The sequence below is a fragment of the Oncorhynchus keta genome, chromosome 17 (assembly GCF_023373465.1).
Source record: "Oncorhynchus keta strain PuntledgeMale-10-30-2019 chromosome 17, Oket_V2, whole genome shotgun sequence".
NCBI lineage: Eukaryota > Metazoa > Chordata > Actinopteri > Salmoniformes > Salmonidae > Oncorhynchus > Oncorhynchus keta.
In genome coordinates, this window is record NC_068437.1 from 18,362,784 (window position 1) to 18,389,737 (window position 26,954).

The window sequence follows — 26,954 nt, forward strand, 5'->3', positions numbered from 1 at the left end:
TACTCTTACATAGTTGATACTGTTGCATAGTTGATACATAGTTGATACTGTTACATAGTTGATACGTAGTTGATACATAGTTGATACTGTTACAAAGCTGAATCATAGATGATACATAGTTGATACATAGTTGATACTTTTACATAGCTGATACATAGTTGATACTGATACATTGCCGATACATAGCTGATATTGTGACACGTATGTGGAATGGCAGCACTTCCAGACTCTGCCACATCGTGGCATACTGACCACGGCATGGCACTTGATCCAAGCTTGATCTACCTGTTTATCGCTACAATATAGTCATTTCTACCAACAGGTTACCAGCATCCATGGTTTCAGTCAAAGTTAAAGATTTGAGATAAGTGAAGGAGTTCATTAATTATCCTCCATGCATCTGATTTATGATCCAGGGCAAAAATAGCTTGTTGTTTACTGTGCCCACCAGGGCTCTAACCAGTACTCTCTCATCCTTGTATTCGCATGGGAGTGCTAAGCTCTTTATCTGGTCTAGGATAAGAGGGGTCATTAGAATGCTAATGTCAGAGGGGAGTGTGGGTCCTGACTTATAGCTTCTCTGTGAAAGATAAACAGTGTTCTGAAGTTAAGGAGAATGCGTGGAAGCATACAATAGACCAACGATTGAAGCTTTGGTATGTACAGATGTAGGATCTTAATTTGATCCTGTGTTTCATAGTCATTCTTGATTATGTTATTCTTTCCTCAGTGTCTGTACTGATATGGAAGGTATAGGCTACTCATGCATTTAAAATATTGTTTTGAAAATGACGTTTTTGACCTACAGAGCGCTCGCTTTCATTCAATTGGTGCTGTGGTTATGTTAGCTGGCAGCCGGACTGTTTGAGTTTATTTCTATCAAAGCAGTTATAATGCTGGCAAATCTCCCATGCTGTGTTCCATAATCACAAAATGCACTCCGTGTCATATGCCTCTGTAAATGTCTGGTGGTGTGGGCTGACTTTTATGGAGGAAGTAAAACCGTCTAGACAGAAAAAGTACAAAATATTCCATTAATATTTACATACTGTTACTTACATTTTAAAATGCTTATTTACTTACAAAAGTACTACTTTACTTACAAAACCCTTAAGAATCAAATACAGGAATAGACAAAGACACAGTAGTTAGTTATTAGTTAATATTTTATTATACATTTTAGAATACGTTCTGTATTTACAATGATTGTTGTATAAAATCTAGAATTTGAAAGTAATAAACTAGCTATATTAACAAATAAATACTCTGTAGATTGAAATGTCTATGACTGGACAGTAGATTCTCTTAAAAGTACAGAATATTCCATTAATATTTCAATACTGTTACTTACAACTTAAAATGCATCTTTACTTACAAACTTGCTAATTTACTTACAAAACCCTTACTTTTAAATACAGGAATAGCCAAAGACACATTAGTTAGTTATTAGTTAATATTTTATAATACACTTAAAAAAAGTTTTGTATTTACAATGAACGTTGTATAAAATCTAGAATTTGGAAATAATATAAACGAGTTATATTAACATATAAATACTCTGTAGATCAAAGTAAACGTCTATGACTGGACAGTAGATTCTCTTGATGAGGACTTCTGTTACATCCAGAAGTCTTGAGGAATGTTCTGATAGTGGACATCTTTTCTGTATATCTGAAGGAGAAAAAAATGATTTTGTTTACTGGTTCAAACAGAATTTCTAATTTCCTTAAAACCATCAAACTGAAAAATTGCAATGAGTGATACCAATTATTGTTAGTAAACAAAATTAACAGCAATAAAACTTGTCATTGACCATATAAATGGAAAAATATTTGAACATCTAAATACTGTACATTGAATCTGTACATACCTGACATGACTGTGCAGCCTCTGCATACTCTGGCGATTCCAACAGCGAATCCATACTGGAGTTGAAGCTGTTGTCGTAAGCACACGTATCCATCTCACTGCTGAGTGGGTGCCTCTCCATCCCAGTGTTGTGGAGCGGGTACGTGGGCGTTGCTGTGTGGAGGATCTGTTCCTGCCCTGCACGTCTCCCCACCTCTGCTTCCTCACCCCAGCAGTACCCTGAGGAGGAGGTGTTGAACTGGCACAGGCCCACAGAATCTTGTTGAGGCGATACGTGGTGTCCTGACACGGTGAGGTTCAGCTCCTTCCTCTGACACACAGCCTCCTTGCTGAGCTCTAGCTGGGCTGACAGGTGGGAGATGTAGCCGATGGTGAGGCGCAGCGTCTCGATCTTGGTCAGAGTCTGTCCAGCCGGAGCCACAGACGGGGGCAGGTAGGTCCTGAGGTGGTTGAGGGCTTTGGTCAGGTCTCTCATCCTCAGCTTCTCCTTCTCGCTGGCACTCTGTCTCTGCTTGCTGGGGTTCTTGGAGCGGTTCTTTCTAATCCTCCCTCCGGAGGGTCCTCCCTCGTCGCTGGAGGATGGGGAAGCGGACGCCTTGGCTCCTCCAGAGTGTGTGGACCTGTGAGGTTCTGTGGCGGTCCCCTGAGGCAGGCAGGAGGATGAGAAGTCCATGTAGGCAGAAGGGGAGAGGATGCAGGTCTCTGGAGAAGAGACGTTATAAAACTCAGAGTCCGAACTGGGATAACTCCAGTGGTACTGAACACCAACACCATAGTTGCTGAGAAGAGGGGCAGACATATCCATGCTGTCTGTCTGTGTCCTGTCCTGCGTGTTGAGCGGTAGGACTGAACTGAAGAGCTTGGCCTGTGGGCTGGTGAAGAGGAGAGCCCTGGTTTTATGCAGGAGTCGGAGGTGTGAAGTGACACCTCTGCAGGCCCTCTCAGGCCATCAACATGGCTTCCCAGAGCTTCTCAGAGCTTCCCAGAGCTCAGCCCTACTGGACAGAGAGAGGCTCCACCATGCAGTCCTCTGCTGGGAAATCATACATCTACTGCTGCTCAGAGAGAGACGTGTCAAATTTGACCCCTGACCAAAACAATAAACATTTTTGCTCTCATAATGTTTTTGCCATTGTGGTCTCAAATCATCTGGTTTTGTAATCATTTCCCTCATGAGTTACATCAGCCAATGATTTGAAAAAGGCCACTGTTCACAAGTTATTCATTTAGACCATAGTAGTTCAGAGGCTGAATTTTCAGATTCATTGACTGCCTTAATTTTTCATGAGGCGGGAAATAATTGCTCCAATGACAATGACTGAAACAAATGTTTATGCATATAGAGCCATTATTACACGTTAAATGAAATATTATTGAATATTTATAACAATTGTCAATCAATCCATCACTTGATCATTAATCATTGATATAACATAGGGAAAATTTGAAAGACTGCTGCGTAATATAATTTTTAACAATGTAAGTCAGTTACAGCATACCATTCCCTGGGCATGGCATTATGTGTACATTTTGGTCATCACAGCCCACTATGAAAGGTCTTAATTATGTTTGATTATCTCTTTAGTCCCAGTTACACGTGTGGCGTGACTTTCCATTACAGATTCACACAGTGGTTGTGTCTTTAGCTGAGCTCATTAGAGGTGCCAAGTGACGCCTTGGCTGTGAGAGAGTCACTCCTGACTCTTCTCTGAACCTAAACTGACCAACGGTGTACTCTGTGACCGGTTGACCTGTCATGTTGTGGTTTTAGGCTGCCATAGTAGATATGTACATTCACACTGAATGAGACATCTGTACCCCTCCCACACCAATACACACTCCTATACGTTGACATTAATTCAAATATGAGCCAAAGAGAATGTTATTGATAGTTATGCAACTGCTAGTAGCACCATGAGCAATGGATGCATTGCCCACCTGATGCACTGGGACTGAGACTGGGGGAGGTCCGTGGGGGTTTTCCTCACACGTTTATGTTTATCCTGAAGCCTGGTTTTGTTAACTCGTGAACATCTCCATGGGAAACAGTGCAGGATTCGGAATTACATGACCCATCTCGACCCTTGGTGAACAGGTCAAGATCACTGAATTTCCCTCTGTAGATAGATACATTTACATTTACATTTAAGTCATTTAGCAGACGCTCTTATCCAGAGCGACTTACAAATTGGACCACAAATAGATCAAGTATGTAGCTGTGAATAGAATGTCTAGATCTGGACATTGTGTGAGAGAAAAAATGACCCAGATCACTGTGCTGTACACACAACTTTGCATTTCCTTATGTGACTAAACATTCAAACCACAAAAGAAAATGTGTTCATTTCATTTGAGAGTTGAGCTACCGGATACTTGAACATGCTTGCCAATCATTCTCAGTCACATTTCTATGTGGAGCCAGTAGTGTATCTGTATTGCAGTGTTCCATTATTGTACACATTGTACAACGGTTGGCATCCATCACCAACCCAGCTGCCCTGGCCCTGAGTGACCCTAGGCTCACCCTGGTCCGGGTGAGAGGGGCCAGTGGGACTGCGGGGGTGAGGCCAGTGGGCCTGTGGTGGCCTTTGGCACCTCAGAGTTACAGCTAGAGACAGAGCTGGCACCTGTCCTGTCCACCCCCCACGCAACCAGAACCTTCAGCCTGCCTGACATGGCCCAAGCCTTCCCAGGGGCGCACACTCAGCACTCCACAGTTGTTTAAAGCAGTGAGTCTAGTTTTTGCCTTTAGAACCCAGTTTGTGGTTTTAGAGAAGAGCTGTGATGGATTTTCACCAGATTCATATTTGTATAGCAGTGAACCTCTATTATGTCCTGTATAATTGTTTACAATTCCTCATACAATATGCAAACCAAGGAATATGATTGATTCACTGTTAGTATTCTGTCCTGCCCTACCTATAAATATCCACAGCTCCCATTTTTACTCTTGTATTGGACCCAGTGTCCTGATGTTGTCCCTGGGGAAGTGAGTTGTTTCACACCTCTGGTAGAGTAAACATCACCACCCACAAATCTACCCCCCTTCAATGCTCTCTGTTGAGGACCCTCCCCCCACGCCTCCAATGTCCCCCCACTCAAAACAGGTGAAATGACGGGAAGCCCTGAATGGGTTCTATGTCTGACTCGAAACATCTCAACCAAGCGTAAAGAGAGCATGTTTCCAACTCAGAATGAATGCGTTATGAGAGTTGTGTTGTTCCTCATGCTCGTGTTTTACACCTTTCATATCACTGGAGAAACCTGAACCAACCAGGTCTGTCTACCACCGAGCATATTACATCGCTGATGCCAAGTAGAAACCAGACATCGCTCACAGTACACTGATAGATTGTTTTTTATTTTTTGTTACAGTCACAAAACGAACCATGTATGTGAAATGAATGTCTTTTACCGTGACAGACAATATTTTGAGATCAAAATAGAAAAAAATCAAAGAACAACGCATGGCTTTTTCTGTTTTACAATGACGGACACACAAACTAACTCAGAAAAACAAACCGCCCAAGAACTGTATTCATAAGCCGATGCCTTGATAACCGCAGTGATGCAGTTCAAACATGTGCTTGAGAAAGAAACCAGGTTTTTATTGAAAACACACCATGACATTCTTGGTAGGTTCGGTAGAACCGTTGCATTCAGGTAAGGCGGATAACTTCCTGCAGCTCAGTTGATAACAGCTCCGTGTATGTTTTCAAGAGAGGTATAACAAGTATTAATTACTACATCATGTATCGGCAATAATGTGATTGTGTCTACCTCCGGAGGATGGAACAAGTGCTCGATAGACTAGCTAAAGGAAACCAAAGCTACACGTTGAAGAAGGATAATTCAATATCACCTTCATTCTTGCTTTGTAACTTTCTCTATTTAAAAATGTCTTACGTTATTGTGTGAATATAGTGTAGATACAATAACGATAGTCAAATGTAAAATAGTGTTTCAACAGCAAAGCATGTAACTGTTTGATTGTTAGTATGACAGAAATAATTGGCAAAAGTATTGTTTTGTATTGGAAAAGAAATGCAATTGGCTCCTCAATACTTGACAAGAAACAGCTTATGAATGCTTAAACTAGCTAAAGTGATTGTTATTTCAAGCCGGTACAGGCTACAATCCCATCAGTTATTTATATTGACACAGACAGCAAACATCATTCAGACGATTTGCTTTTTGAACAACACATGAAAAAGACAGAAACATTACCTGGTAGGTAGATAACACCCACACACCCACATGCAACTCAGTCGACAGTTATCAGTAACAGCACGGTGTGCTTCAGTGAATCCCCCATACAATAAGAGCATTTCCCCCACATATTGTAAAATACATTTTCCTTCATATTTCTATGTGGTACCACTTAAACAGAAAACTAAAGATGTCGTCGCATAGACAACACAAATAAAGCACAGCCAAGAGCATCATGTGCAGTAACGTGGAGGCTGAAACTGATAACATTTACAAGCAAACACATAAACACACTCATGGACCAAACAGTTTGCGAAATGAAGTTGCTAGTTAGATTCAATTGTGACGTTGGACCACAAAAATCGACAAAATAAATCGATTTATCGTGGTATCCAAGGGCATATTCATCAGGAAAATAACAGAATGGAACGGTCAAATACTGCAGTAAATTGCAGTTCTATGTTGTTTCTCTTGTGGCGACCTACTGATGGACTATAACTTCTTAACACTCAACTAAAGTTAGAAATTCAAAAATACAGTACAGATGTGGTGAAGGATATTTGCTGTTCTCCCACTCCATACCGTAGGTTGATTGTAACACAAGACAAGAACAGGGAGGGAGTGCTACAGTCTACAGAGTTTACATTTTGGCGAGAAAGTAGAGGGTATGAGTTGAGAGCTATTCATTGAGGCAGGGCCAAGATTTAAAAAACAACGTAATTCTGGCAGAACAAAACAACAGTATGTGAATTCAAAATGGCACTGGGGAAAGATTTCCACGACCAGAAATCTGTTTCTGGTTACCGAAGACGCCGTCGAGGTTTATACATGTTCAGATGTTTCATCTGGTCTCAGATGTACAGTATCATACATTAGTAGGGCAAATTAGGATTCATAGACTGATAAATAAGCAATTGAATTAGAGAAAATGTCAATTTGGTCTCAAGAATAATTTATATATACGGAGTAGATTTGAAAGAATTTCACTCCAAACACATCATAACTGGTGAGACAGAACAGACAATGAAGCACACTGTTAGTTAGCATGTTATTAAAGGTTCTCAATATGTTGCTGAAAAAAACTCCTTTCAATTCCTGTTGGTCACAGCCAATCTTGCTTAATGCCTGTGTGTCTCTCAGAGTAACTCCACCTGTAAAGGTTGCTCCTGGCACCTTTGACCTTTTGGCCAGTATGACCACCTCACTGGAGGATCTTCTCCCGGGTCTCAGGTAGCTTGAGGGCAACCAGGCCTCCGCACACCAGAGCAGCGCAGGAGAGGAGAATGGGGACGACTTTGGTGACCCCCACAAAGGAGGCAAAGATGGAGCTACCCAGGATAGCAGCCAGTTTACACAGGGCATTCAACACCCCAAACGCTGTGGCTCTGTGGGAGGAGATCAGGGACACAGGTTAAGTAACCACAGGAAACTAACTTTATAACTTTCTGATAATGGGTTGACATACGTAGTTCTAAGAGTATAAAAATCAATCATACGATATAGAATAATCTAGCTATATATCCAATAGGCCTAATCTAAGAAATTGCTGTATGGTACCTTTTGGAGGCTGGGTAGAGTTCCACTGTGATGACCTCGATGCCGTTCCATGCTGCCACGCTGACCCCACAGAACAGACACTGCCAGGCTATGATGGCCGCCTGACTGAAGCTTAGGAACAGGAAGAAGGTGCACCCAGCTGAGATTAGCATGGAGAGGCCTGCAGAGAGAGGAGCAGAGCAGGCTCACGGTAGAATGTCACTTAGCTCAGTGGCACGTCGTGTGCAGAGGGTGATGTAGCCGTGAGGTGTGCGGTACGATTCATTCACACTTCAATGTTCCTTGATCATATTACAAGGCTCACACCCATAGATATAACTTCATAACACCTTTCTCATCTGACAATTGCAGAGCAGAATCTCAGGGGAGCAATAGCTGAGCTGCTGCTCTACACAGTATCTGCACTTGTCCTACCTGTCCATTGTAAGAGCTAATACAGCTCAAACGAAAGGAAGCTTTTACCATTGTACTTTGTCCAATGCAGACCTACTCACCTATGATTTTGACCCTGCCTATCTTCTCCATGAACAGAGCTGATATGATGTTGCCGGGGAGAACAGCCAGGGACCCTAGGAAGCTGACCAGGTAGATAAGCACGTCGTTCTCCTCGTCGATGTCCAGGTGACAGCCCCTCTTGTTGTGGAGGAACGTGGTGTTCTCCAGCTTACAGTCTATGAACTTCTCCTCGTACAGGTCTGGAGGAAATGTGACAAAGGCATTGATAATACAGAAATAGTATACACGGAGCAACATGCATGGCTTTGCAATTCTTAGTCCATTGGTCAATATGTACTGTCGTTTTACAGTGAAACATAGCAATAGTAATTGATGATGCTGGCATGCATTAGACACTGTATGGTCACAATGTTTCATTCATATTGAGCAGGACTTGATTATTGCAAAAGTTCAATCTCCGTTTAACCTTTTTTGCTTTTGGAAACTTTCCAAAGGGTTAAACTTGTTAACAATGTGATGCATTGGTTGGCCTACTGTAACACCTCCAGTGGCTCCCACCTGTGTTATAGAAGACGGTGGATCTGATGGTGCAGTTCTCAAACATTGTTTCAGTGGACTTGATGTCCTCAAAATAACAATCTTCAAACAGTGAATCCTCAAACTTTACAGACTTCATCTCTATGTTGATGAACCTAAAGGGATGGAACACAAAAGCATGATTCCTGACTTTTTGACCAAGTGGCACACAGCTAACTAATGGTTACATGCTAGAATGGCAGACAGCACTATCCCTCTTCAAAATTGTCTGTCGAATTTTGAAAGAAATTATACACTCCATCAGGAGCGCAACTTTCACTGGGGATGGGGCCCCACATTCAGAAATGCTTGTTTGTTGTCCTGTCCCCCTCCCCCAGTTTTATAATTTGAATGTGATACAAATGGAGGCATTTGTGTGCTTTAGGACCATGCGGACACCTCCTAGCGGTCAGGTAGGATGTTTGGAGTGTTTATCTGACTGGATCATTTAAAAATATGTATTATTATAATTATGTCCACCCCACTTCTAAAACCAAAGTTGCGCCCCTGGGCACCATACTTACATAGAATGAAATGTTACACTGTCATATTAAAGAGACATGATAATGAAATGACTGTAATATTACTACACGTGGTACTTAGGTGTAGTAATGAGAAGGCCCAGAAGGGGGCGATAGAGGTGCCATACTTGTCATTGATGTATTCTCCCTCTCTGTGGATCTGATTCTCCAGGGAGAAGTTGAAGTGGAAGCGTTCAACTCTCTCTCTATGGAACACCTTGACTTTGGACTCATACTCCTCTTGCTGCAGGTATTTGATCATGTCAGGGAACCACACACCCAGTCCATAGTAACTGAAACACAATGGTAACAAGAGTTATTGGACCAATGTAAAAAGGAACATTGACAACCAACGTTAGAATACACATACAGTATTTTTGCATCCTGATTGGGTGCCATTTGTGATGCAGTCTTGATATATTTACAATCAGCTGCACACACTATATATACACTCTTACCTCTTTGGCATCACATATATTGTACATATATTTACCTGAAGGCCATGGTGAACCAGATGATGGCCATGAACAGCGTACTCAGTCTCAGCTCAGGTCCCAAGAGAGAAGCAACGTTCCTCAGCATCTGCAATGAAAACATGGCATAGTGACACGTCACCTACTAATAGCCTGTTACTGTTAATGTTGGTCTCATTAGGTAACACGTTTGTTTTCAGGACATTTTGGGGCCTACCAGTTTGCACAGAGTGAGGGTTCGAACGGCCCATCGCTGTATAGCCGTCCCTGTGGCACTCTGGATCTCAATGAACTCATCCTCATTGGTCTTAGGAGCCTTGATGTGGGTCACCTGACGGGAATGAAATGATGGTCACTCCTCTAGTTAGGTTTCATGATATTCTGTGATGCTGAGAAACGGCAAATCAGCCCTTCAAGAGCGTGTTATTTATTGTCACACTGTTGTCGTGTCGCCACTCACCTGGAAGACCTTTTCAGGCTGGCCCTTAGCCCTCCAGTTGGTGTCATGGACATTCTTCAAGATCATCCAGGCCTCGTCATGTTTGGCATTCTAACAAAGACACCACATACTCTGAGTGAAACCTCAGGATAGTAGTCCTCACTCTTTTTATCGATCAGTTTTGTTTTATTGAACAAAATCGGTGTTGATTTATGAACGGGGAAAAAAGGATTGACACAATATGTTAAACCCAGAGTATAACGTTCCTGAACTGTTCATCTGTGAACAATCTTTTAATTGGAGAAAACAGATCTTACTTCCAGGAGGAACCTGGGGCTCTCAGGCATGAACATGAGCCCCACCAGGGAAGTGATGGCAGGCAGGGCACAGACCAGCACAAACACCCTCCAGCCGTGGAACTGGAACTCTGTCCCCATGCTGAAGCCCCAGCCTGGAACACAACACAGCCACAACATAATCCTTATTCATTCTCTACGTCTAGACTCAAGAGCCTGGAACACAACACAACCAAATCTCTCAATGTGTCTAGAAAACAATCACAGTAAGATATACTAAAAGGGCATTATGATCATTTTCACACTTTCACAGTATTATTTCACAGTATTATAGGAAAATCACATTGTGGACTGCACTGAGATGTATTTCAATGCAAACCTAGAGAGTAAATTACTGGTACTGAAATATATTTTACTGTGCGTTTACAGACTAATATCAGCCAGTTAATGAACTCAATACATATGCTATATCATTTGATTACATTTACACAACATGCTGGACACGGACCACTGTAGCTAAACTTGCTTAGGTCAGCGAGATAATATTGATCCCAGGTCATAGTAAGAGTTTCCTGTTGAGTGCTTAGTGTGTACTATACCGTAGCGAGGGATGATGCCCCAGGCAGTGAAGGAGGCGTAGATGCCCCCCACCATCCAGAACATACACAGCCAGCTCAGGTGTTCCCCTCTCTTATCCATCTGCAGGAACTCTGAGAAGTAGGAGTAGACTATGGGGACAGAGCCTCCGATGCTGAAGGGAGAAACACAGGATTAGTATAGGAACTCAACAAGATTGTAGACTACACAACAGATGTGTAATCTTGCAAGTATTATCTTTATTTCAAGGTCCAACGCAGCCGTTTTTTGGGGTAACAATGAATTACCTTACTGTGATTGTTTTCAATTAAAATGGTCAAAAAGAAAGAAAAATGGCTTCTTAGCAAATAGCAATTTCTCAAGCAAGAATTTTGCTAGGACTGTCTGGGAGTGGTCTGAGTGGGAGGGGACAACTGAAAAAGCTTTTATTGGCAGAGAGGTTTGGAACTCTCTTTCTTATTGGTCTGTTAAGTAATTTACTGCCTGTCACTAGACAGGCCAGAACTCCATCCCACCAAAACAGGCAGAAATTTCAGGCGGTCTTTTTAAACAGCTCTTACACTAAAAGGGCATTATCATAATTGTCACAATTTCACAGAATTATTCCATCCTCATAGTTTGGAAATATATATAAAACACAGGGAAATCACATTGTGGACTGCACTGAGATGTATTTCAATGCAAACCTAGAGAGTAAATTACTGGTACTGAAATATATTTTTGGAGCAGGAGACATAAAGGAGAATACTATTTTTTTGCAGATTTTTGTCAGTAGTTTGAGCTTCCCCAAATATCCAAACATACATGGATACACACGGAACTAATACACCATGCTCTTGCAGCTGAGCTTTTCTTTTTACACAACACAATGTTTTTGTGTACTGTAGCTTTGACCTGATTCTGGAGTCAGTATGCATAGGCTTACATCCCTGTGGAACAACGCTATTCTGAGACAGCACAGTGCTGCATTGTTGTAGGAGGAGGAAGGCTCTGAATGTGTTGTCCTGCAGTAACTATTTCTTGTTTGTTGTAGTTCTTTAGAAGCTGTGTAAGCATCGCGTCGTGATGTGTAAGCATCGCGTCGTGCGACACATACGTAACATTGTCAACATTTTATCAGGTGGAGAGGATCATGTTCAGGTTAAGCCCCAACCCTAGTTACAACCCAAATACCTTTGAGTAGCAATTCATCCCTTGTTTCCACTTTCTCTAAAGACGGGGGTCTTTCTTACCCGATGCCAGAGAAGAGCCTAAAGAAGAGGAAGAAGCCGTATCCCTGGGCAAAGGAGGAGAGGAAGGCGAAGACACAGTTGACGGTGAGGGCCCAGATCAGACACTTCCGGCGGCCCAGTTTGTCTGCCATTCCACCCCAGATGAACGCCCCAACCATCATGCCCAGGAACACTATCAAACCTGCAGGAGAGAGAGAGAGGCAAGACACAGTCAGAGGCCAGCACAGCTACAGTTCACTAGCAGACATGTCTAGTGATATGAACTCTGTGAATAAAGTGGAAGGCAGATTCCACTCAACACACTGTTGAGATGACCATACAGTCTGGTTGTGACCATACAGTCTGGTTGTGACCATACATTATGGTTGTGACCATACAGTCTGGTTGTGACCATACATTCATTCTGGTTGTGACCATACAGTCTGGTTGTGACCATACAGTCTGGTGTGACCATACATTCTGGTTGTGACCATACAGTCTGGTTATGACCATACATTCTGGTTGTGACCATACAGTCTGGTTGTGACCATACAGTCTGGTTGTGACCATACATTCTGTTTGTGACCATACCGTCTGGTTGTGACCATACAGTCTGGTTGTGACCATACAGTCTGTTTGTGACCATACATTCTGGTTGTGACCATACATTCTGGTTGTGACCATACAGTCTGGTTGTGACCATACAGTCTGGTTGTGACCATACATTCTGTTTGTGACCATACAGTCTGGTTGTGACCATACAGTCTGTTTGTGACCATACATTCTGGTTGTGACCATACAGTCTGGTTGTGACCATACATTCTGTTTGTGACCATACCGTCTGGTTGTGACCATACAGTCTGGTTGTGACCATACAGTCTGTTTGTGACCATACATTCTGGTTGTGACCATACATTCTGGTTGTGACCATACAGTCTGGTTGTGACCATACAGTCTGGTTGTGACCATACATTCTGTTTGTGACCATACAGTCTGGTTGTGACCATACAGTCTGTTTGTGACCATACATTCTGGTTGTGACCATACATTCTGGTTGTGACCATACATTCTGTTTGTGACCATACAGTCTGGTTGTGACCATACATTCTGGTTGTGACCATACATTCTGGTTGTGACCATACAGTCTGGTTGTGACCATACATTCTGGTTGTGACCATACAGTCTGGTTGTGACCATACAGTCTGGTGTGACCATACATTCTGGTTGTGACCATACATTCTGGTTGTGACCATACAGTCTGGTTGTGACCATACATTCTGTTTGTGACCATACAGTCTGGTTGTGACCATACAGTCTGGTTGTGACCATACAGTCTGGTTGTGACCATACATTCTGTTTGTGACCATACAGTCTGGTTGTGACCATACAGTCTGGTTGTGACCATACAATCTGGTTGTGACCATACATTCTGGTTGTGACCATACATTCTGTTTGTGACCCTACATTCTGGTTGTTTTGTTATGGATCGCAGCGTTGTATTTTAGGAAACATACAAATATATATATATACAAAGTTGTTCTTCAATTGCTCAACTACTAAAAGAGCGAGCCCCAGTAGCCCCAGCACATCGTGATAGCTGGGCATTGGTGACACTTTGATGTTGTCCACCGTGGGGCAGGCTTGTCCAACTCCTGAGAGATGATGGCCTACCCTGGCCAAAATGCAGGACACTGTCCTATGGACAGTATTGAGAAATCTCTCATTAGTGAAATAATCTGTGTAATAAAAAACATGTTTAATTGGACACACTCAAAGACAAACACAAACATTTATTGGAATAATTGTACATGTTTTATACCCATGTTTTGTACTCTGCATTCTTACTCTCTTCAGGGCTAGGTCAGAGAGGTAAAACCCTGTTTCTAAGGTAACAACAGACTAAGTGTTTTTGGTCAAATTTAACAGCCTTGAGTGGTCTTTTGTAAAGCCTTAACAATGGTAACAGGTATGCTATTTAGATCTCATAATGATTTTTTTTGTGTTTTTACTTCTCAGTGGGGTGTCTCTTTTTAGAACATACTGTTTAATGTGTACCTTTGACCATCTTGCAAAGCTTGGCTGGAACAAGTATTTTTAGCATATAATGAAAGCCTGCAACAAGTATAATTTTATTTTAGTTCAAGTAAATGCTGACATTTGATAGTATCCTGTAGTTGGCTGTGTTTGTGCCTCAGCAAGCAGGTACAGTATTTTCAGATAAAGACTATTTAAGCCCCAGATAAGTACCTATAATGTATGTGACCCTTCCAGTACTTTTCTTTGACACTTTTCTATGCACTGTACTGTATATGTACGCCTAAAGCTTCCCTCAGCTTACACGTAGCCTATCAACCATACCCATCTATCACTGGGGAGGAATCTTCCCAAAATAACTAAATGTATCAATGTGCCTAGCGCCAAAGCCTGGTATCACGCTCTGGGCCACGATGGCAGTGCAGATGGCACTGCCATGGGGGGTGTGGGTGATGACTGGTGTGAGCGCGAAGGCCCGCCCATCACCGGATAAGGAGAAGACGACCAATCCCCCACCCTCCTCTCCCCGAAGTATAGTGACACTGCTGCCACTCTGCCTTCTGATTGGACAGCTTCCACCCATTGAGTCAGAATGTATGCTGTGGTGATCACAGTGAAAGTGTGGATTAGAGGCAGCTCATATTTCAGTCCCATTGAAGCTGATTGCTTATAGTTAAGGAGTGAAAATATCAACCCTTGAGGAAAAACCAGAGTGCATTCTGTAAATTTGGACTAAAATATGTAGATGAGATTACTGTAAAGAGCAGCATTCATGCCACACTAAAGCAGAATGTCTGCTAACTTATTCATTTTGAAAGGAGATGCTGCATGAGATGTTCCACTGTGATCAAGCATACCCTGTTGCCTCCGAGTACCTAAAAGTACCCTGACACCCCCATACCTATTCAATTTAATTCAATTCAAAACATTATTTATACCCGAAGTGCCGTTACTTTGGGCATGTCAGTCAGTCTGAGATGTGAGGGCTGCAGAATGCAGTGAATAAAAGGTGATTGTGATCACTGCAGCATAAGTTAGCCGAAGGAAAGTGAAGCAGCAGGCGAACAGTACGTATCCTAGACGCAAGGTCAGTAGAGTAGCTATCGATCTCCTCTCCTCAGCTACCTGCTGACTCAGTACTTTCAGTACAGCCTGCTTGTGGCCGCTGGGAGGAGGCTGCTGGCTGGAGGGAGGGAGAAAGGAAACTGCCCTCTCATCCCAGACATTTGTCTCCTTGGACAGCTTCCACCCACAGGCTTCAAAGTGAAGGACTTGTCTCGCATTGTTAACTCTGAATTACTAATTCACCACTGCACTAGAACAATGTGTCCCACTCTTCAAAGACGTCCTATTCTCAACCTTGTTTTCCCATGTCTAGTTTGATTTATCTCCGTCTTATCTTAGATAGGCCATTTCTTTTAGATAGGCGGACATTTATCAAGCATTTGAGTAGAAAACCTTGAACATTTGAATGCCCATTTATGTGTTCAAATATTCTACGTCAGTCTCTGAGAAGAACCGTTCAGAAATGTTGCGAACTCGTCTGACGTGCTTATTAAGCTAGCTGCTGTTGTTAAAGTGGAATGGAAAGAGGACCCATTTCCCTCAGACATGGACCTGCAAAATGCTGCATGGTCTCAATCAGTGTGATTGGTGGCGTGCCGCAGACCCGTTCCGGTTGCCAAAAATAATGTGTTATTTGCTGTGGGGATACGGATCATAAATTTCCCACCTGCTTCACTAAGCAGGAATATATTGACGTCCAGTAGTGCATGACAAGCAAACAGATTAATCTTGAAATCGACTGTGCCATTAGCTAATTTGAGAGCATTTCTAATTTAGGGAGTACTTAAGTACCTCCTGGCTAGTATTGATTGCCAGGCTGCTATTGGCTGGAATCTGTTGACCCAGACATTGTAAACCTGTTACTATGTCTTCTAACAAATAATGGCATTTAGCCATGACTCACCTAGCATGCCTTTCTCTCCATTGGATAAGCACATGTCCTTCTCCGCGCTGGGCAGCACGAACCCCACCACAAAGCACTCCACCCCATCAGCCATGAGGGCCAGACCCAGCACTATAAACAGGGTCCACTGGAACCGTCCATGCCCACAGTCCTCCATGATGTCCTCATACTGCTCAGCCAGCTCCTCCAGCTCCGTGGCCCCTGCCTGAGCCTGCCTGGCCTTGGCCCTTGCTGCCCTCTGGGCCGCCTTCACCTCGTCAGGGTGGGGGATCCCCTGGTACTCCCCCTCGTACATCTGGTCCTCGTCATCATGGCCCTCCGTGGCATCGCTGGCTGCGTCCTCCTCCTGAGGGTAGGACTCGCCCTGGTAACCGTAGCCCCCCTGGTCTCCTCCCTCTCCATAGGTGCCGTAGGGGTCACCTCCTCCTTGGTGGTACACATTGTTCTGGTAAGGGTCTGCCATGATGCCGCTGAGACACTACAGCCAAGTCAGCACTGTTGCAGTGAAATCCTTCAGATGATTCTGGACTAGACTGGCATACTCCTGAACACCTTGTTCTGGTGCTTTGCTCCGTGTGTGTTCTTGTATTCCAGGTGCTATGCTGTAGATGTTTCTTGTTCCTGTTCTGAGGAGGTTGTTGTTCAACTACTCTTTTTAGCAGGACCTGTATTGGAACAATAGTGTTTTTTGCCTGTTCAGTTCTTCACAAGGCCTCATGCTGAACCTGAAAGAGAAAGTTTATTCAGTTATGCTATTCATATTTCTTATGATTGATAACAAAATCAATACTCTGTTGATTTACTCAGAACACTTGGGAATGTTTCATCCATTTTGTATAGATTTGACTAGGGGCTGAAACTAGACATACTGTAGATCATTTGGGATCTACTGCCTCTATCTACTGTAGGGACTTTTCCCAGTTCTAATGCACTCAATACTGAAACAGCTGGATGCAGTTTCCGATTGCATGAAAATGTCACCGGAGGTTCACTGGCATGATAAATGAATTCCTTGAAATTATCCATTTTAATAGGTTCCTTAGAGAATTCCTACTGCTACCTAAACATGTCTGTAGTAATATGCTACCTCAGGCCATAGCCTTGATGTATAATGTCATACCCTCTCAGATTCAGCTCACACTACAACACAAATGGAATATAGTAGACATCAATATTAACACACACCATACCCAATGAGACGTATAATTGTGTAATTATTGAGCGTAAAAAACATATTTTTCTTATTTCTTGGATACGAATCACTTGCCAAATAAATTCTGCACTACTTGTAGTTAATTTGTGCAGATTGAAATCTAGATTCTAGTTTAAACCTCTAAACCTATAGATCACATCTAGGTCATTCTGTATCAACTCTTTTCCCGAGCAAACAAATACAATTTGAAGGGTAGTTATTTAATTTTTATTTTGTCTTTTTTCTATTGTTCCATTTCAGATGAAGCCGTTTCACGTCTTTGACAACTCTGATAATGACATAACCAGTCAAACAAATCTCCCCCACTAATCCACCCTATAACAGTTCTCTTTACATCTCTACAGCCTGAGCGTGGTAAAGGAGGGAAGCCACGCTGTCACATTCACAAGTAAGCCTTTTCTTCGGCCCTCTCACACAACAAAGAGCCTGGTAATGCTGCAAATGAGATTTGTCTCGCCCGGGTTAATGCTGGCTGGCTGTCACTAGTCTCTACTGGCTCTCTGGATGCCTCAACTACACCCCCACAACCAGTAAACTCTGTTCGATTTCTTCCAGCAATGCTTCCTTCTCTCCACTCATGTTGTCCTGCAGCGGTAAAAACACTGTGGCTGCTGTCGAGGAAGTGGAGTTACATGGGTATCATAGTTTAATCGTTAATCTATTAGAAATCACATGTCTCACTGAGAATAATCCCAATGTTTAGTTATTCCTTATTCCTCTAAATATTCTATATCAGCCAACCTTTGAGGATGTAATAGCCTACATTCTGTTGGACATGATCACACCAATGATCACACCAATGTAGGATCTTAATTTGAGACCGTTTTTTACAGCAGGAAAATAATCTTGTAGCAACAGGCAATGTGAACTATATGTGGGTTATAATTGATACATTTTTTGTTAGGGCAAATCAAGTCTGACATTTTAAAGTGGAAATGACTAACTTCAGAAACCTTTTAAAACCTTGAATACACTACAAGTTTGCATTTCCTGTTGTGCGGGAAAATTCTCAGCAACAAAAGAGTGATCAAATTAAGATTCTACATCTGTATACGAGGGACTAAACTTGAATTAACATTCTAATTTGAATCATGGTGTAAAGAGAGACACTGTGAGGGACATTAGCATGTTCTTGGATTCATTAAACAAACACGGAGACCCAGGAGGTATGCAGCCAAGCCAGGTGCTAGTGTGTGCTTGTGTGTGTGTAACTCTCCAGGATCTCTGTCCTCCGGGATCTCATTAACGCCTCCCAATCTCATTCACACCCAGCCTGCCTGCCTTCAGCCATACGTCTTCCCAAGACTCCTCCACGCATACCGCCTTCCCTCGCCAAGTACAGTACTTCTGTTCTACACACAGCTCTTACCAAGGGCCTTTTCACTACAAAGATGAAATTCATGGTAATTTGAATGAGAACAGGCTTCATTCCAACAGAGCAAAGCAATACCTGTGACAGACTGGAAGGTTGTCTTGTGTGACACAATCACCCTGAGTGAATAGAATAGGGGGTCAGGGGAAGAAGACTGTGAATATTTTTTCTTTCATATTGAAGAGGCAAGACTATTAAAAGCATATGATACAGGCCTTGCAGTTCAGCAGCTATGCTGGTTTTTCTCCTGTCCCGCAAGGTTCTTAATGGACAGATACAGCGGTCCTGCATGGCCCAGTTGGTATAGCATGGTGCTTGCACTGCCAGGGTTGTGGGTACGATTCCTGGGGCCACCCATATGTAAAACGGATGCAAGTCAAGTGTCTGCTAAATACAATATATCTTACCATTGGATGATACTGTACTGTACAGTATGTCTATCAGGTAGAACTGAAAACCAGCAACTCTGCAGACCTTAAGAGCTGCATTTCAATAACCCTGACATTATCATCTATTTGCCTTCATAAAGTGTGAAAATGCAGCACTTTTGTCCCCTCCTGAAAGCCATGACCATGCCTGAAATCTGCTGAACCTGCTCCAGTGCCACTTTTTATATGTTGACTAAGACAAGTGAAGGTCACAGATAGCGTCCATATAGACTTGGCTCAGGGAGGGAATCACTTTCAGCATGTTTACCAACTCCACCTGATACCCTGTACTCTGAGAACCCAGAGACACAACGAGTTCCTTACTGAGACAGAACAGAGTGAGACAGAGAGAGAGAAGGAAGTATTAACCTATGCTCTGTTTTCCAATTCACCAGTACAACGAGGTGTAAATGGTGGAATTCACTACTGTACAAAGACTGCAGGCTGTGTTTTGCAGCATAGTACAGCCAAAACTTTAAGTTTTTACAAATGCATGGCATGTTTAACATACAAATAACAAGGCACAAGGCGAGACCCAGCTGCAGGCACAGGAGGCAGATGGTTGGAGTCTTACAATGTTTAATAATCCAAAAGGAGGAGGCAAGAGAATAGTCGTGGACAGGCAAAAGGTGAAAACCAAATCAGAGTCCAGGAGGTATAGAGTGGCAGACAGGCTCAGGGTCAAGGCAGGCAGAATGGTCAGGAAGGTGGGTACAGAGTCCAGAAACAGGCAAGGGTCAAAACCGAGAGGACTATAAAAAGAGAATAGAAAAGGAGTACGGGGGAAAAACACGCTGGTTGACTTGACTAAACATACAAGATGAACTGGCACAGAGAGACAGGAAACACCGGGATAAATACACTGGGGAAAATCAGCGACACCTGGAGGGGGTGGAGACAATCACAAGGACAGGTGAAACAGATCAGGGCATGACAACAAAAGGCATAAAAGGAATTTGATCAGGCTTTTCACTCGTGGTTATAGTATTGGACCAGTAAGCAAAAGGTTGCTGGATCAAATCCCTGAGCTGACAAGGTAAAAATCTGTCATTCTGCCCCTGAACAAGGCAGTTAACCCACTGTTCCACTGTTCCCACTGTTCCCTGGTAGGCCATCATTGTAAAAAAAGATTTTGTTCTCAGCTGACTTGCCTGGTTAAATAAAGGTTACATTTAAAAAATATATATATACAGTGGGGCAAAAAAGTATTTAGTCAGCTACCAATTGTGCAAGTTCTCCCACTTAAAAAGATGAGAGAGGACTGTAATTTTCATCACAGGTACACTTCAACTATGACAGACAAAATGAGGGGAAAAAATCCAGAAAATCACATTGTAGGATTTTTAATGAATTTATTTGCAAATTATGGTGGAAAATAAGTATTTGGTCAATAACAAAAGTTTATCTCAATACTTAGTTATATACCCTTTGTTGGCAATGACAGAGGTCAAACTTTTTCTGTAAGTCTTCACAAGGTTTTCACACACTGTTGCTGGTATTTTGTCCCATTCCTCCATGCAGATCTCCTCTAGAGCTGTGATGTTTTGGGGCTGTTGCTGGGCAACACGGACTTTCAACTCCCTCCGAAGATTTTCTATGGGGTTGAGATCTGGAGACTGGCTAGGCCACTCCAGGACCTTGAAATGCTTCTTACGAAGCCATTCCTTCGTTGCCTGGGCGGTGTGTTTGGGATCATTGTCATGCTGAAAGACCCAGCCACGTTTCATCTTCAATGCCCTTGCTGATGGAAGGAGGTTTTCACTCAAAATCTCACGATACATGGCCCCATTCATTCTTTCCTTTACAGTCGTCAGTCGTCCTGGTCCCTTTTCTTCTGGATCATCCAAATGCTCTCTAGCAAACTTCCGACGGGCCTGGACATGTACTGGCTTAAGCAGGGGGACACGTCTGGCACTGCAGGATTTGAGTCCCTGGCGGCGTAGTGTGTTACTGATGGTAGGCTTTGTTACGTTGGTCCCAGCTCTCTGCTGGTCATTCACTAGGTCCCCCCGTGTGATTCTGGGATTTTTGCTCACCGTTCTTGTGATCATTTTGACCCCACGGGGTGAGATCTTGCGTGGAGCCCCAGATCGAGGGAGATTATCAGTGTTCTTGTATGTTGATTTCTTCAAACCAAGCTGCTTACCTATTGCAGATTCAGTCTTCCCAGCCTGGTGCAGGTCTACAATTTTGTTTCTGGTGTCCTTTGACAGCTCTTTGGTCTTGGCCATAGTGGAGTTTGGAGTGTGACTGTTTGAGGTTGTGGACAGGTGTCTTTTATACTGATAACAAGTTCAAACAGGTGCCATTACTACAGGTAACGAGTGGAGGACAGAGGAGCCTCTTAAAGAAGAAGTTACAGGTCTGTGAGAGCCAGAAATCTTGCTTGTTTGTAGGTGACCAAATACTTATTTTCCACCATAATTTGCAAATAAATTCATTAAAAATCCTACAATGTGATTTTCTGGATTTTTTCTCTCTCATTTTGTCTGTCATAGTTGAAGTGTACCTATGATGAAAATTACAGGCCTCTCTCATCTTTTTAAGTGGGAGAACTTGCACAATTGGTGGCTGACTAAATACTTTTTGCCCCACTGTATATATATGTGAGAAAGTTGTGGAGGGTCCAGTACTCTAGGTATTGGCCCTTTCTTGTTTTCAGTTGAATGTTTATTTTTGATTTAGATTCAATAGGGAGCACCATGCAAAGATAACTTACATTTCAGGCTTACAGGAATCTTACCACATAACTACATTAAATCTTAATGAATTATTCTTTGTTCTAATATTAGAGTGATGCTGTGATAAAAGGAAGGGACTCTGAAACACCAGGAGAGGATACAGCCCTGGAGGGGTTCCACTAGAAGCACCAGGAGAGGACACAGCCCTGGAGGTTTTCCACTAGCAGCACCAGGAGAGAACACAGCCCTGGAGGGGTTCCACTAGCAGCACTTGAGAGGATACAGCCCTGGAGGGGTTCCACTAGCAGCACCAGGAGAGGATACAGCCTTGGAGGGGTTCCACTAGCAGCACCAGGAGAGGACAGCCCTGGAGTGGTTCCACTAGCAGCACCAGGAGAGGACACAGCCCTGGAGGGGTTCCACTAGCAGCACCAGGAGAGGACACAGCCCTGGAGGGGTTCCACTAGCAGCACCAGGAGAGGATACAGCCCTGGAGGGGTTCCACTAGCAGCACCAGGAGAGGATACAGCCCTGGAGGGGTTCCACTAGCAGCACCAGGAGAGGATACAGCCCTGGAGGGGTTCCACTAGCAGCACCAGGAGAGGATACAGCCCTGGAGGGGTTCCACTAGCAGCACCAGGAGAGGATACAGCCCTGGAGGGGTTCCACTAGCAGCACCAGGAGAGGATACAGCCCTGGAGGGGTTCCACTAGCAGCACCAGGAGAGGACACAGCCCCGGAGGGGTTCCACTAGCAGCACCAGGAGAGGATACAGCCCTGGAGGGGTTCCACTAGCAGCACCAGGAGAGGATACAGCCCTGGAGGGGTTCCACTAGCAGCACCAGGAGAGGACACAGCCCTGGAGGGGTTCCACTAGCAGCACCAGGAGAGGATACAGCCCTGGAGGGGTTCCACTAGCAGCACCAGGAGAGGACACAGCCCTGGAGGGGTTCCACTAGCAGCACCAGGAGAGGACACAGCCCTGGAGGGGTTCCACTAGCAGCACCAGGAGAGGATACAGCCCTGGAGGGGTTCCACTAGCAGCACCAGGAGAGGATACAGCCCTGGAGGGGTTCCACTAGCAGCACCAGGAGAGGACACAGCCCTGGAGGGGTTCCACTAGCAGCACCAGGAGAGGATACAGCCCTGGAGGGGTTCCACTAGCAGCACCAGGAGAGGACACAGCCCTGGAGGGGTTCCACTAGCAGCACCAGGAGAGGACACAGCCCTGGAGGGGTTCCACTAGCAGCACCAGGAGAGGATACAGCCCTGGAGGGGTTCCACTAGCAGCACCAGGAGAGGATACAGCCCTGGAGGGGTTCCACTAGCAGCACCAGGAGAGGATACAGCCCTGGAGGGGTTCCACTAGCAGCACCAGGAAGGACACAGCCCTGGAGGTTTTCCACTAGCAGCACCAGGAGAGGATACAGCCCTGGAGGGGTTCCACTAGCAGCACCAGGAGAGCCGACTAGCCGACAGCTAGCCAACGTCTACCGAATAGGACTCAACAACCCGGTCGCATTCACAGGTAGTATCACATTTTCATTTCATTTCATTACAGTACAACGGTTTGATTTGTTTGATCGTAGCTAGCTACACAGCTAGCTACATAGCCGTCTTTGTTTCAAAGATAATTGTGTAGTCTAGAGCGATTTTCTAGGTTAGCTAGCCAGCTATTGTCGTTCTTTTAACGCAACGTAACGTAAACAACACTGCTAGCTAGCCAGCTAGCCCCCGAATAGCAGCACTGCAGAAACTATTACACTCAACGGAACGACTTGATTAGTGTAGTGTCAACAACGCAGCCACTGCCAGCTAGCCTACTTCAGCAGTACTGTATCATTTTAATCATTTTAGTCAATAAGATTCTTGCTACGTAAGCTTAACTTTCTGAATATTCGAGACGTGTAGTCCACTTGTCATTCCAATCTCCTTTGCATTAGCGTAGCCTCTTCTGTAGCCTGTCAACTATGTGTCTGTCTATCCCTGTTCTCTCCTCTCTGCACAGACCATACAAACGCTCCACACCGCGTGGCCGCGGCCACCCTAATCTGGTGGTCCCAGCGCGCACGACCCACGTGGAGTTCCAGGTCTCCGGTAGCCTCTGGAACTGCCGATCTGCGGCCAACAAGGCAGAGTTCATCTCAGCCTATGCCTCCCTCCAGTCCCTCGACTTCTTGGCACTGACGGAAACATGGATCACCACAGACAACACTGCTACTCCTACTGCTCTCTCTTCGTCCGCCCACGTGTTCTCGCACACCCCGAGAGCTTCTGGTCAGCGGGGTGGTGGCACCGGGATCCTCATCTCTCCCAAGTGGTCATTCTCTCTTTCTCCCCTTACCCATCTGTCTATCGCCTCCTTTGAATTCCATGCTGTCACAGTTACCAGCCCTTTCAAGCTTAACATCCTTATCATTTATCGCCCTCCAGGTTCCCTCGGAGAGTTCATCAATGAGCTTGATACCTTGATAAGCTCCTTTCCTGAGGACGGCTCACCTCTCACAGTGCTGGGCGACTTTAACCTCCCCACGTCTACCTTTGACTCATTCCTCTCTGCCTCCTTCTTTCCACTCCTCTCCTCTTTTGACCTCACCCTCTCACCTCCCCCCCCCCTACTCACAAGGCAGGCAATACGCTCAACCCCATCTTTACTAGATGCTGTTCTTCCACTAACCTCATTGCAACTCCCCTCCAAGTCTCCGACCACTACCTTGTATCCTTTTCCCTCTCGCTCTCATCCAACACCTCCCACACTGCCCCTACTCGGATGGTATCGCGCCGTCCCAACCTTCGCTCTCTCTCCCCCGCTACTCTCTCCTCTTCCATCCTATCATCTCTTCCCTCTGCGCAAACCTTCTCCAACCTATCTCCTGATTCTGCCTCCTCAACCCTCCTCTCCTCCCTTTCTGCATCCTTTGACTCTCTATGTCCCCTATCCTCCAGGCCGGCTCGGTCCTCCCCTCCCGCCCCGTGGCTCGACGACTCATTGCGAGCTCACAGAACAGGGCTCCGGGCAGCCGAGCGGAAATGGAGGAAAACTCGCCTCCCTGCGGACCTGGCATCCTTTCACTCTCTCCTCTCTACATTTTCCTCCTCTGCCTCTGCTGCTAAAGCCATTTTCTACCACTCTAAATTCCAAGCATCTGCCTCTAACCCTAGGGAGCTCTTTGCCACCTTCTCCTCCCTCCTGAATCCTCCTCCCCCCCCCCCCTCCTCCCTCTCTGCAGATGACTTCGTCAACCATTTTGAAAAGAAGGTCGACGACATCCGATCCTCGTTTGCTAAGTCAAACGGCACCGCTGGTTCTGCTCACACTGCCCTACCCTGTGCTCTGACCTCTTTCTCCCCTCTCTCTCAGATGAAATCTCGCGTCTTGTGACGGCCGGCCGCCCAACAACCTGCCCGCTTGACCCTATCCCCTCCTCTCTTCTCCAGACCATTTCCGGAGACCTTCTCCCTTACCTCACCTCGCTCATCAACTCATCCCTGACCGCTGGCTACGTCCCTTCCGTCTTCAAGAGAGCGAGAGTTGCACCCCTTCTGAAAAAACCTACACTCGATCCCTCCGATGTCAACAACTACAGACCAGTATCCCTTCTTTCTTTTCTCTCCAAAACTCTTGAACGTGCCGTCCTTGGCCAGCTCTCCCGCTATCTCTCTCTGAATGACCTTCTTGATCCAAATCAGTCAGGTTTCAAGATTAGTCATTCAACTGAGACTGCTCTTCTCTGTATCACGGAGGCGCTCCGCACTGCTAAAGCTAACTCTCTCTCCTCTGCTCTCATCCTTCTAGACCTATCGGCTGCCTTCGATACTGTGAACCATCAGATCCTCCTCTCCACCCTCTCCGAGTTGGGCATCTCCGGCGCGGCCCACGCTTGGATTGCGTCCTACCTGACAGGTCGCTCCTACCAGGTGGCGTGGCGAGCATCTGTCTCTCACCACGCGCTCTCACCACTGGTGTCCCCAGGGCTCTGTTCTAGGCCCTCTCCTATTCTCGCTATACACCAAGTCACTTGGCTCTGTCATAACCTCACATGGTCTCTCCTATCATTGCTATGCAGACGACACACAATTAATCTTCTCCTTTCCCCCTTCTGATGACCAGGTGGCGAATCGCATCTCTGCATGTCTGGCAGACATATCAGTGTGGATGACGGATCACCACCTCAAGCTGAACCTCGGCAAGACGGAGCTGCTCTTCCTCCCGGGAAGGACTGCCCGTTCCATGATCTCGCCATCACGGTTGACAACTCCATTGTGTCCTCCTCCCAGAGCGCTAAGAACCTTGGCGTGATCCTGGACAACACCCTGTCGTTCTCAACTAACATCAAGGCGGTGGCCCGTTCCTGTAGGTTCATGCTCTACAACATCCGCAGAGTACGACCCTGCCTCACACAGGAAGCGGCGCAGGTCCTAATCCAGGCACTTGTCATCTCCCGTCTGGATTACTGCAACTCGCTGTTGGCTGGGCTCCCTGCCTGTGCCATTAAACCCCTACAACTCATCCAGAACGCCGCAGCCCGTCTGGTGTTCAACCTTCCCAAGTTCTCTCACGTCACCCCGCTCCTCCGCTCTCCACTGGCTTCCAGTTGAAGTTCGCATCCGCTACAAGACCATGGTGCTTGCCTACGGAGCTGTGAGGGGAACGGCACCTCAGTACCTCCAGGCTCTGATCAGGCCCTACACCCAAACAAGGGCACTGCGTTCATCCACCTCTGGCCTGCTCGCCTCCCTACCACTGAGGAAGTACAGTTCCCGCTCAGCCCAGTCAAAACTGTTCGCTGCTCTGGCCCCCCAATGATGGAACAAACTCCCTCACGACGCCAGGACAGCGGAGTCAATCACCACCTTCCGGAGACACCTGAAACCCCACCTCTTTAAGGAATACCTAGGATAGGATAAGTAATCCTTCTCACCCCCCCCCCTTTAAGACTTAGATGCACTATTGTAAAGTGACTGTTCTACTGGATGTCATAAGGTGAATGCACCAATTTGTAAGTCGCTCTGGATAAGAGCGTCTGCTAAATGACTTAAATGTAATGTAATG

At 45.0% G+C, this 26,954-nt stretch overlaps 2 protein-coding genes and 1 long non-coding RNA gene across 8 annotated transcripts in view; 1 reads left to right on the forward strand and 2 right to left on the reverse strand.

Annotated features, from left to right (window-relative positions):
- Nucleotides 1-1,617: 1,617 nt before the first annotated feature.
- On the reverse strand, nt 1,618-4,545 carry LOC118396235 (mesoderm posterior protein 1-like). The gene is made up of 4 exons (XM_035790330.1): nt 4,394-4,545; nt 2,077-2,759; nt 1,871-2,022; nt 1,618-1,671 (listed from the first exon to the last, which is right to left on the reverse strand). Exons 1-4 carry the CDS (start codon nt 4,543-4,545, stop codon nt 1,618-1,620), a joined length of 1,041 nt encoding a protein of 346 aa, XP_035646223.1.
- A 658-nt stretch (nt 4,546-5,203) lies between these two features.
- Nucleotides 5,204-26,954, reverse strand: part of sv2bb (synaptic vesicle glycoprotein 2Bb) — a 53,160-nt gene continuing 31,409 nt past the window's right edge. For 2 of the 3 annotated variants that reach the window (XM_035790816.2, XM_035790815.2), the window contains exons 2-13: nt 16,208-16,932; nt 12,226-12,406; nt 10,996-11,147; nt 10,418-10,551; nt 10,122-10,211; nt 9,879-9,992; nt 9,682-9,770; nt 9,317-9,481; nt 8,650-8,783; nt 8,130-8,330; nt 7,636-7,795; nt 5,204-7,463 (exon numbers count right to left, since the gene is read on the reverse strand). In XM_035790816.2, coding sequence (XP_035646709.1) covers nt 7,280-7,463; nt 7,636-7,795; nt 8,130-8,330; nt 8,650-8,783; nt 9,317-9,481; nt 9,682-9,770; nt 9,879-9,992; nt 10,122-10,211; nt 10,418-10,551; nt 10,996-11,147; nt 12,226-12,406; nt 16,208-16,670 — 2,067 coding nt within the window. In that variant the 5' untranslated portion in view covers nt 16,671-16,932 and the 3' untranslated portion in view covers nt 5,204-7,279. Of the gene's footprint in view, nt 7,464-7,635; nt 7,796-8,129; nt 8,331-8,649; nt 8,784-9,316; nt 9,482-9,681; nt 9,771-9,878; nt 9,993-10,121; nt 10,212-10,417; nt 10,552-10,995; nt 11,148-11,280; nt 11,387-12,225; nt 12,407-16,207; nt 16,933-26,954 lie in introns of those variants that run through there. The other variant, XM_052465642.1, reaches the window with a different exon arrangement.
- LOC118396555 (uncharacterized) lies at nt 7,754-12,356 on the forward strand. 4 transcript variants are annotated; one of them, XR_008066373.1, is made up of 5 exons: nt 7,760-7,889; nt 7,987-8,058; nt 8,167-8,328; nt 9,361-9,438; nt 12,209-12,356. It is a non-coding gene; the product is annotated as an uncharacterized LOC118396555 (long non-coding RNA). The 4 variants fall into 4 exon arrangements; XR_004828219.2 differs by lacking the exon at nt 7,987-8,058 and having other exon boundaries at nt 7,754-7,889; XR_004828218.2 differs by lacking the exon at nt 7,987-8,058 and having other exon boundaries at nt 7,754-7,889; nt 8,167-8,256.

Excerpts from the sequence above, each read along its gene's own strand:
- LOC118396235 (XM_035790330.1), bottom strand. The coding sequence starts at position 4,545 with ATGTCAGGCAGGCTGAAGGTTCTGGTTGCGTGGGGGGTGGACAGGACA. Across the intron at positions 2,023-2,076 it reads CTCCTCAGGGTACTGCTGGG|CAACGCCCACGTACCCGCTC; the intron begins GTGAGGAAGCAG and ends TCCTCCACACAG. Across the intron at positions 1,672-1,870 it reads AGGCTGCACAGTCATGTCAG|ATATACAGAAAAGATGTCCA; the intron begins GTATGTACAGAT and ends TTTCTCCTTCAG.